The sequence below is a fragment of the Rhinopithecus bieti genome, unplaced genomic scaffold (assembly GCF_001698545.2).
Source record: "Rhinopithecus bieti isolate Rb0 unplaced genomic scaffold, ASM169854v2 scaffold_14002, whole genome shotgun sequence".
Lineage (NCBI taxonomy): Eukaryota > Metazoa > Chordata > Mammalia > Primates > Cercopithecidae > Rhinopithecus > Rhinopithecus bieti.
In genome coordinates, this window is record NW_016807873.1 from 421,689 (window position 1) to 433,312 (window position 11,624).

General features: G+C 36.6%; 1 protein-coding gene across 1 annotated transcript in view; it reads left to right on the forward strand.

Moving 5' to 3' along the window:
• The window catches only part of LOC108536930 (UDP-glucuronosyltransferase 2A3), a 26,380-nt gene extending 15,351 nt beyond the window's left edge, over positions 1-11,029 (forward strand). The window contains 6 exon segments of the mRNA XM_017884027.1: positions 7,083-7,090; positions 7,210-7,351; positions 8,771-8,792; positions 8,795-8,857; positions 9,245-9,464; positions 9,920-11,029. Of these exon segments, the coding sequence (XP_017739516.1) occupies positions 7,083-7,090; positions 7,210-7,351; positions 8,771-8,792; positions 8,795-8,857; positions 9,245-9,464; positions 9,920-10,199 (735 nt within the window). The 3' untranslated portion in view covers positions 10,200-11,029.
• Positions 11,030-11,624: the final 595 nt, after the last annotated feature.

Sequence of the window (11,624 nt, forward strand, 5' to 3'; positions counted from 1 at the left end):
TTTTTTTTTTTTTTTTTTTTTTTTTTCCATTTGCTTGGTAGATCTTCCTTCATCCATTTATTTATTTATTTATTTATTTATTTATTTATTTATTTATTTATTTTTGAGATGGAGTCTTGCTCTGTCGCCCAGGCTGGAGTGCAGTGGCCGGATCTCAGCTCACTGCAAGCTCCGCCTCCCAGGTTCACGCCATTCTCCTGCCTCAGCCTCCCGAGTATCTGGGACTACAGGCGCCCACCACCTCGCCTGGCTAGTTTTTTGTATTTTTTAGTAGGGACTGGGTTTCACCGTGTTCGCCAGGATGGTCTCGATCTCCTGACCTCGTGATCCACCCATCTCGGCCTCCAAAAGTGCTGATATTACAGGCTTGAGCCACCGCGCCTGGCCCATTCCTTTATTTTGACCCTATGTGTGTCTCTGTATGTGAGTTGGGTCTCCTGAATACAACATACTGATGATTCTTGACTCTTCATCCAATTTGGCAGTCTGTGTCTCTTAATTGGGCCATTTAGCCCATTTCCATTTAAGGTTAATCTTCTTATGTGTGAATTTGATCCTGTCATTATGAGATTAGCTGGTTATTTTGCCCATTAATTGATGCAGCTTCTTCATAGCATTGCTGGTCTTTACAATTTGGCATGTTTTTGCAGTGGCTGGTACCAGTTGCTCTTTTCCATGTTAAGTGCTTCCTTCAGGAGCTCTTGTAAGGCAGGCTTGGTGGTGACAAAATCTCTCAGCATTTGCTTGTCTGTAGAGGATTTCATTTTTCCTTCACTTATGAAGTGTAGTTTGGCTGGATATCTGATTCTGGGTTGAAAATTATTTTCTTTAAGAATGTTGAATATTGGCCTCAACTCTCTTCAGGCTTGTAGGGTTTCTGCTGAGAGATCTACTGTTTGTCTGATGGGCTTTCCTTTGTTGGTAACCTGACCTTTCTTTCTGGTTACTCTTAGCATTTTTTTCCTTCATTTCAACCTTGGTGAATCTGACAATTATTTGTCTTGGAGTTGGTCTTCTTAAGGATTATCTTTGTGGTGTTCTCTGTATTTCCTGAATTTGAATGTTGGCCTGCTTTGCTATGTTGGGAGAGTTCTCCTGAATAATATCCTGAAGAGTGTTTTCTAACTTGGTTCCATTTTCTCCATCACTTTAAGGTATGCCAATCAAACATAGATTTGGTCTTTTTACATAGTCCCACATTTCTTGGAGGCTTTGTTTCTTTCTTTTTACACTTTTTTCCCTAAACTTGTCTTCTTGCTTTATGTCATTAATTTGATGTTCAATCACTTATATCATATTTTCCAATTGATCAAATTGGCTATTGAAGCTTGTGCATGCATCACAAAGTTCTCATGCCATGGTTTTCAGCTCCACCAGGTCATTTATGGTCTTGTCTACACTGTTTATTCTACTTAGTCATTTGTCTAACATTTTCTCAAGGCTTTTAGCTTCTTTGCAATAGGTTAGAATATGCTTGGAGAAATTTGCTATTACAGACCTTCTGAAGCCTACTTCTCTCAAGTCATCAAAGTCATTCTCCATCCAGCTTTGCTCCATTGCTGGTGAAGAGTTGCAACCCTTTGGAGGAGAAGCAACACTCTGGTTTTAGAACATTCAGTTTTCTGCTCTAGTTTCTCCCCATCTTTGTGGTTTTATCTACCTTTGGTCTTTGATGTTGGTGACCTACAGATGGGGTTTTGATGTGGATGTCCTTTTGTGGATGTTGATGCTATTCCTTTCTGTTTGTTAGTTTTCCTTCCAATAGTCAGATCCCTCAGCTGCAAGTCTGTTGGAGTTTGCTGGAGGTCCACTCCAGACCCATTTGCCTGGTGTCACCAGCAAAGGCTGCAGAACAGCAAATACTGCAGAACAGCAAATATTGCTGCCTGATTCTTCCTCTGGAAGCTACCTCCCAGAGGGGCACTCACCTGTATGAGGTGTCTGTTGGCCCTACTTGGAAGTGCTTCCCTGTTAGGCTACACGGGGATCAGGGACCCACTTGAGGAGACAGTCTGTCCATTCTCAGAGCTAAACCACTATACTGGGGTTCCCACTGCTCTCTTCAGAGCTGTCAGGCAGGGATGTTTAACCCTGCAGAAGTAATCTGCTGCCTTTTGTTCATCTATGCCCTGCCCACAGAGATAGAGTCTATAGAGGCAGTAGGCCTTGCTGAGTTGCAGTGGACTCTGTCCAGTTTGAGCTTCCTGACCACTTTGTTTACCTACTCAAGCCTCAGCAATGGCAGATGCCCTCCCACCACCAGGCTGCCACCTCTCAGGTGACTCTCAGACTGCTGCACTAACAGTAAGCAAGGCTCTGTGGGTGTGGGACCTGCCAAGTCAGGTACAGGAGAGAATTTCCTGGTCTGCCATTTGCTAAGACTGTGGGAGAAATGCAGTAGTTGAGCAGGACTGTTCCATTTTTTCCAGGTACAGTCTGTGATGGCTTCCTTTGGCCAGGGAAGGGAAATCCCCTGACCCCTTGCACTTCAGCTCACCTTCCTTGGGCTGCACACCACCCTGCTTCAGCTCACCTTCCTTGGGCTGCAACCTCTGTCCAACTAGTCCCAATGAGATGAGACAGGTACCTGAGTTGGAAATGCAGAAATCACCCACCTTCTGCATCAGTCATAGTGTGAGCTGATGACCAGAGCTGTTCTTATTTAGTCATCTTCAAATGGAAGCCTTCTAATGATATATTTTGAAGTTAGGTAGTGTGATGCCTCCAGTTTTGTCTTTTAGATCAAAGTTGCTTTGACCTTGGTATTTTGTAGTTCTGTACAATTGTAATGTGTTTTCCTATTTCTGTTTAGAATGTCAGGGTATTCTGATAGAGGTTGTTAAGAATCTGCAGTTTCCTTTGGGTAGTATGTACATTTTAATAATACAAACTCTTCCAATTGAAGAATGTGACATCTCTTTCTAAGTATTTGTGTCTTCTTAAATTTCTTGCATCCTTGTTTTATAGTTTTCATTGTAGATATGTTATGCCTCCTTCATTAAACATATTCTTGGGGTTTTATTTTCTGTAGCTATATTGAATGAAATTGTTTTCTAAATTTTGCAGATAGCTATTTGCATACAGAACAACACTAATTTATGGATTATGATTTTATATTATAAAAGTTTACTGAATTTATCAATCATAAGTGTTGTGTTCATGAAGTCTTTAGGTTTCTCTCTACATAAGTTCATGTCATCTGCAAGGAGGAGCTATTTTATTTCTTCCTTTCCAATTTTATGTCCTTCATTTATTTTCTTGGTTAATTACTCTGGCTAGACCTTCCAGTATTAGGTTGGATAAGAGTGGTGAATGTGTGCATCTTTGTCATGTTCCAGATCTTAGGTAAAAGAAAACCATTCTACTTTTCCCCACTCAATATGAGGGTAGTTGTGTGTTTATCATGTATGGGCTTCATTATTCTATGTATGCATTTATTAGGAACTTAATATTTTGAGAATTTTATCTGGAAGAAATATTGATATTTTATTAAATGACTTTTCTCTATCTATCTATCATCTTTCTATCTACCTATTTTTTTTCCTTCATTCTGTTGATGTGGTGCATTACATGTATTGACTTACATATGTTGAATCATCCTGGCATCCCTGGGATAAATTCCAGTTGATCATACTGTGTAATATTTTATAGGTATAGTAATTTTCCTATAGGAAAATATAGTTGGGTGTTTTATTTTATCCATTTAACCATTTCTATATATGTTAATTGAAGAATTTAATCCATTTACATTTAAGAATATTATTAACAATTAAAGATTTAATACCGCCATTTTAAAATTTTCTCTGGCTGTTTTAGATTATTTTGTCCTTTACTCCCTTCTCTTACTGTGTTCCTTTGAGGTCAAGTAACTTTCTCCAGTAGTATGTTTTAATTCCATTTAGGTAATTTTCTGTGTCTATTATAGGTTTTGCTTTGAGGTTACCAGGAGGCTATGGAAACACCTTAAGTTATAAGAGGTTATTTTACATAAATTACAACTTTAATTCCAAAGGAAAAAAAATTAAACTCTGCATTTTCACAATATTTACCCAACAACTGGACTTTTCATGTCTCAATTTACATCTTTCTATGTTGTCTATCTCTTAATTGTTGTAGTTATTACCTTTATTAGTTTTCTTTTATGCTTTTATACTAAATATCAATTAGAGCATTAGAGTATTCTGAATTTGTCTATATATTTACATTTACTAGTGACTTTTATATTTTATTTGTTACCTGTTAGTGTCCTTTTCCTTTAGTGTGAAAATATCCTTTGCATTTCTTCTAAGACAGGTTTGGTGTTGGTGAATTTTCTTAGCTTTTACTTGTATTGAAAATCTTTATCTCTTCCTCATATATAAAGGCATGCTGTGATGAGTATAGTATTCTTGGATTAAAGGCTTTTCAAATTTTGTTTACTTCAGCATTTTGACTATATTATCCCACGCTCTTCTTGCCTACAAGGTTTTATTTTATTTTAGCTGATAAATTCACTGAAAACAGTTTCGGAAAACTATTGAATGTGTTATGCTTTTGTTGTTGTTGTTGTTGTTATTTTGTTTTGTTTTATTTTGTTTTGTCTCTCCTGCTGCTTTCAGTATTGTTTTGTTCTTTGATTTTGGTAATTTGATTATAATCTGCCTTTGGAAATTACTTCCTGGTTGAATTTGTTTGGTGATGTCTAAGCTAACTGTTCCCAGATAATCATTTTCTTTCTCCAAATTTGGAAAATGTTGAGTCCTTGTTATCTTGAGTTGGTTTTCTAGTACTTTCTTTTCTATCTCATATCCATTCAAAACTTATATTATGTGGAAGTAGTTCCCTTCACAGTGTCATATAAGTTCTATGGCTGCCACTATGTCTTTTTTCTTTTATTCCTCTGATTGGGTAATTACATATTTTCTTTCTTTGAGCTTACTGATTCTTTCGTGTTTAATCAAGTCTGCTGTTGGAGTTTTCTAATGAGTTTTCAGTGTAACAATTTTATTGTGCATTTTAAGGATTTCATTTTTTTATTATTATGATTTCTTTCTCAAATGCCTAATATTGTGTCTGCATTATTTTCCAAGTTTATTTAGTTTAGTTTTTTGTTTACAGTTTATGTGATTCCTGAACTTGTCAAGAGATTTATTGTGAATTTGTTGTCAGATATTTAAGCATCTTCAAATCTTTTGGTGCATTATTGAAACTTGATTGGTTTATTTTGAAGATGTCATATTTCCCAATTTTTTGTTGTTGTTGTTTAACAATGCTTGCTCTTTACATTAATACCTGCATATTTAAAAGATAGCCGGCCGGGCGCGGTGGCTCAAGCCTGTAATCCCAGCACTTTGGGAGGCCAAGACGGGCGGATCACGAGGTCAGGAGATCCAGACCATCCTGGCTAACACGGTGAAACCCCGTCTCTACTAAAATACAAAACTAGCCGGGCGAGGTGGCGGGCGCCTGTAGTCCCAGCTACTCGGGAGGCTGAGGCAGGAGAATGGCGTGAACTTGGGAGGCAGAGCTTGCAGTGAGCTGAGATCCGGCCACTGCACTCCAGCCTGGGCAACAGAGTGAGACTCCGCCTCAAAAAAACAAAACAAAACAAAACAAAACAAAAAAAGATAGCCATCTGATTCAGCTTTTAAGGTGTTATGAAGTGGTGTTAAAACTTTACTACTTGGCCGGGCGCGGTGGCTCAAGCCTGTAATCCCAGCACTCTTGGGAGGCCCAGACGGGCGGATCACGAGGTCAGGAGATCGAGACCACCTGCGAACACGTGAAACCCCGTCTCTACTAAAATACAAAAAAACTAGCCAGGGCGAGGTGGCGGAGCGCCCTGTAGTCCTAGCTACTCGGGGGCTGAGGCAGGAGAATGGGTGTAAACCCGGAGGCGGAGCTTGGTGCAGTGAGCTGAGACCGGCCATGCTAGCTCCAGCCCGGGGCAACAGAGCAAGACCGCGTGTCAAAAAAAATAAAAAAAAAAAAAAAAAAAAAAAAAAAAAAACTACTACTAATATCAGGGCAAATGCATGTGCGCCTGAGGATTCTTTCTTTCTGAGTGAGAGCTTATAGTTTGAATAGCAAGAACCTAAATAGTGTACAGAGCTAAAATCTTCTTCATGCGTTGTTTTCCTGTACGGGAAGACTTATCATTACCATGAAAAACATTAAGCTATGCCAGAACTTTTAACCCAAACCTTGTAGTAATGTCTTAGGTTGGGGAAAGGCTTTAAGAATACGCAACTTTAGTTACTGACCTGGTAGTTGTTTCTGGTCAGAAAAGGGCTCTGTAGTGATCACCCTCGAGGTTTGTTCAAATCAACCAACAGACTTGCCCCTACCTTCCGTTTGTGCTCTTGTATATGTAGTGCGCCTAGACCTTCTCTCAGTGTGAATAATCCCTGCGATAGGATACCGCAAAGCTCAAGATCTGTTTTTGCCATTTGCTTGTTGTTCTGGCTTTTTGTCTCCAATTCGACCCAGGTGGTTCTCCCTCTGCCCAACTCCTAATACTCTTCCTGGTTGTATGAACAAAAGATATCAATGATTCACACAGTGATATGGGATTGAATGTTCCACCTCTTGCAAATATTTTCTTCCACCTCGTGTAATGCAGGTACCCATGGAAGTTGTTTCTGTGTGAGTGGTAGGCTCTTTTGGTTTGGGAGATGGATGATGCTCAGCACAAATGATGAACCTTTCTCTTCTGCTCTATTGGATTTTTTAATTCAGAACCCATTGTTTTTTCACTTTTTCTCCTGAGCTCGATGCTTCAGAGTGAATTTTTTTTTTCAGTATTTGCTAGTTGATTTTTTAAGAGGGATGAGGCTGGTGTTCTTCTATTCCTCCCTCCTTGCTGATGTCATATCCTCAAAGAATAATATTTTATATTTTTAGCAATTAATTTAGTTTTTAGGATTTTGTGTCTACATGACATGACATGAAAAGAAATGTACTCTTTATCCTGAAACTTTTTCTATAACTATTTGGTTGTGTTGTCTTTTTCTAGTAAATCAATTATTAGTAATTTTAAGCATATGTTTTATACATACACTTTCCTATAAAGAGACTAGATGGTCTGTGCAATCAGCATATAGGAACAGAAGTATAACTACACATTAATACTTTCCTCAAGTCTTTATTTTTGAGAAGCGTAAACTAACTTTATTTTATCTTTTATTATCGTTCACACCGTATGTAATGCAAGAAATTTTTTATCTTCAGAAACTGGAAAATTTTTGTCCAGAGTTCAGGGGAAGATGGGCTATTGTGGTGTCTTCTGGCGTGTCGAGCCCTGTTTCAAAGTAGTTACAGAGAAACAGGCAACATGTCATTGCTCAGCCCTTGCCCAGATCACCACAGAAAGGTCAACGTAAAAGGACCTAACCTACCGAATGCCTGATAGGCCGCTAGCAGGCCATCCCCATAATGAGAACATGTCAGATCGCCTGGCTTGTTCTGATTCTTCGGCACTTTGCAATCTCTATTTTTTCACTTCGGTAAATCAACAGGCACCAAATTTGTGCCAAATTTGTAAAGCATTATGTAGTGTACATGGGCCATAATGATCATTGCCCTACCTGATTCTCGTTATGGAACATCTCTGACTGTCATTTGTTTATAAAAAATATGAAATAATAAATTAAGCCCCCCTTATATGTTTAGGATTAATCAAAATGGCCAACTATTACAAAAAAAAAAAAAAAAAAAAAAAAAAAATCTTGACAGTATTATTTCAAAGGACCAGAAAGAGGAAAACTGATATAAAAAAATGTAAGAAGAACAATCTTAAGAATATCCTTTCTTATATTGAGTGTTGAAAACTGTAATTGGGGTACTTTGCTTAGAAATAAAAGATCAGATTAATGTAGTCTTTTAATAATTAGAGGTTTCAAAAGTTAAATGTCAATACAATTACATTTTTAGTAAACTTAATATTTAAGTAATGTATTTGATACTCAACTAATTTAACTTATTTTTAAAAAACTGTAATCTAGAATTTCACACTTCAGATAGTAATATAAATAAACTATCCAAAGATATTCAATTTGAAGTTTAGCTAAAATACATTCAAACCAATAAAGGCATGTAACAATCAGGGAATTTGAAATATTGTAAATTTTAATTATGAAATTATCTGTTAAGTAGTTTGAAATATCTATGCCATCCTTTTTTTTTAAGTGTACAAAATTTTATAGGTGTCCCACAAATACAAATTATGTAAAAAAAAGTTTCAATCCCAAAGAAAATTTATCATGGAACAATGGAATTTTCTAGCTCATTCTTCTTCAATAAAACTATTAAATATAAGAAGAAAGAGACCAGGAAGGAAATAGAGAAGAAAAGACACCCGATTATCCAAAATGCACACACAATTGAAAGCAAATTATATCTGTGGGGAACTGTAAATTTGATGGTAGAAGTAAAATGGTCCCATGAGTTAAAATGACACAGAGATCAGGTACTTACACAATTTTAATTCTTATATGAAAAGGATTAGCCAGTACTGAATTATTTTTTAAATATTCACTGATATTCTCATTCTCAAATATTTTAATTGATAATAAAATAATAGAATACTTAATAGGCAACTGGTACACATTATTTTAAAGATATTTGTAAAATGTCCAACTATATCTTTCAGTGTTTATGCGGTACCTCTGCATATACCTGTCGGAACCATCACCTGAAGTACAATGAGTTTATAATTTATAACTATATCTACATCCTTAGAATGCTGATATCCTGTGATTTAATTTGTGAAATACATGTGTTTCTTCCACAGGTGTTATGGAGATACAAAGGAAAAGACCATCCACATTAGGAACCAATACTCGTCTGTATGATTGGATACCCCAGAATGATCTTCTTGGTAGGACTATGAGAAAGTAAAATATGAACTAGATGAGGAAAAAATAAATAAATGTTAAATAGCAAGCAAATTCAGCAAGGATTTAAAGTTATAAAACTTTATTTTACTTACACTTTTGAAGCAGATATAATTAAAGGATTGGCTAAAATTGTATAGATTCACACTTTCTATTGTTAAAATGAGAGTGACATGAAATGCAGAAGGAATTAATGCCTCTTTTCTGAAGATAGAAATGATCTTTAGTAGCAATGCTCCATGTGCACTCCTTTTAAAGAAAATGCTGTACGCTTCAGTGAGTTATCTCATAATTCCCATCTTTAGTCTTGAAATTACTTTAAAATTTTAGAATAAAATAGCTCACAATTTCTCATCTAATTTGCATACTAGGTCATCCCCAAACCAAAGCTTTTATCACTCATGGTGGAATGAATGGGGTCTATGAAGCTATTTACCATGGGGTCCCTATGGTGGGAGTTCCCATTTTTGGTGATCAGCCTGAAAACATTGCTCACATGAAGGCCAAAGGAGCAGCTGTAAAAATAAACTTCAAAACTATGACAAGTGAAGATTTACTGAGGGCTTTGAGAACAGTCATTACCAATCCCTCGTAAGTACTACTGTTTGTACAGACTGATCTAACATTGATTATGTTATACATTATGCCAGAAAATGTTAAATATCACCCTGGTAGACAGTTTTAGGGAATCTTCCCTGCAATATTGAGTCATTCATCAGCTTTGTATTGGAATAGTCCTGGAAATTATAGTTCATAGAGTGTCAATGTTTCTTCATGGAAATAATAGGTTTAAGTTAACAACTGGCTTACTAAGCTTCTATTCACATCTTTATTTTACCCCATTGTGTTAAGGATATACTCTTTTTCAGTCTCTCCACTATATCTGTTTAATGCTATGCAACCAACAATGTTCTTGTCACAACCAGAATCAATCTTTTACTCAACAAGTTTTTGGCTTGCATAACATATACTACTGTTTATCTACCTGTCTTTTATGAAAACAAAATGACAACTTTCTAAGTTCTATGTGTGTTTTTGCCTTCCAGTTATAAACAGAATGCTATGAGATTATCAAGAATTCACCATGATCAAAGTGTAAAGCCCCTGGATCGAGCAGTCTTCTGGATCGAGTTTGTTATGCGCCACAAAGGAGCCAAGCACCTGCGATCAGCTGCCCACGACCTCAACTGGTTCCAGTACCACTCTATAGATGTGATAGCATTCCTTCTGGCCTGTGTGGCAACTGCTATATTCTTGTTCACAAGATGTTTTTTATTTTCCTGTCAAAAATTTAATAAAACTAGAAAGATAGAAAAGAGGGAATAGATCTTTCCAAACTTTGGAGAGACCTGACGGTGTAATCCTGTTAATTCCAGCCACAAAGATTATAGTGAAAACATGTTAGCTTTCTATTTTCTTATTATCTATTCTGATATTTTATCTTAGCTATGAAGCCTAGAATTCCACGATCATGAAGTTGTGAGTATATTTTATTATTTCGTTGTATTTTCCTAGGTGTCTTTATTCCGTTCTCTCACTTTGTGACACAGGGACATGAATGCATCTAAATTTCCCTGTTTCTGATATTACTGTTTCCATGATGTCATTACTTCTATAACCCTAAGTGATAGGGTGACATGAAATACGCTGATTCCTGGTGTGTGCCCGAACACATGGATGTAAAGAGGTAAAACATGTAAAATTCACAAAATTCAGTAAACCACGCAAATCAGGTAAGAGTTCTATGAGATTAGCTTGCTATGAGAAACATAATGATGTTTCTTTCTCAATTTAAATAAGCCCTTTTCCATACCCAGTATCAGTGATCTCAGAAAATGAATTGCTAATAATGATGATACAGCATTACACTTGGAAAAGTTTGCTATATTTCCATCGACCTATCTTGCTGTCATGCCCTATATTTCTGCCATCACTCAACCAATATTTTTTGTGTTTTCTTGATGATAAAAAAGATCATTCTCATTGCCCTCAAACAATAAAATTAACTATTTTTTTCTCACATAGAGAAAATGTCAGTAAGATATTCAAGGTGAACAGATTATGTTGGGATAAGTAACCATTAGAAATATATATTACCATTATTATTATTATTATTGAGAGGGAGTCTCACTCTGTCGCTTAGGCTGGAGTGCAGTGGCACCATCCCGGCTCACTGCAACCTCCACCTCCCGGGTTCAAGCAATTATCCTGCCTCAGCCTCCTGAGTAGCTGAGATTACAGAAGCCCGCCACCACCTCCAGCTAATTTTTGTATTTTTAGTAGAGACGGGGTTTCACTAAGTTGGTCTGGCTGGTCTTGAACCCCTGACCTCGTGATCCACCCGCCTCGACCTCCCAACATGCTGGGATTACAGGGGCAAGCCACCGCGACCAGCCAGAAATATATGGTTTGAATTACTGAGTTTATAAAATTTGTTTGATGGTACACTTAATAAAGAATATTTAAATGTCTATATTTAAAATGATGAATGCTCATAATTCTAATCTCTATAATCAAAAGTATAATTTCTTGTAGAAAAGAAAGAGATGCTTGCTCTGAAAGTAAGATCAGTAAACTGCTTTTCAGTCTCAATCTTTAAGAATTGCAAATTCATCAAATAATTGCTTACATGGTAAAAGTTTAAGGTATTAGAAAACCTACTTAAACAATATTATATATTAAATATTTTGATACGTAAAGCTCTACACAAAACTAAATATAGTTTAATAATCTTTACACTAATAAGGAAAC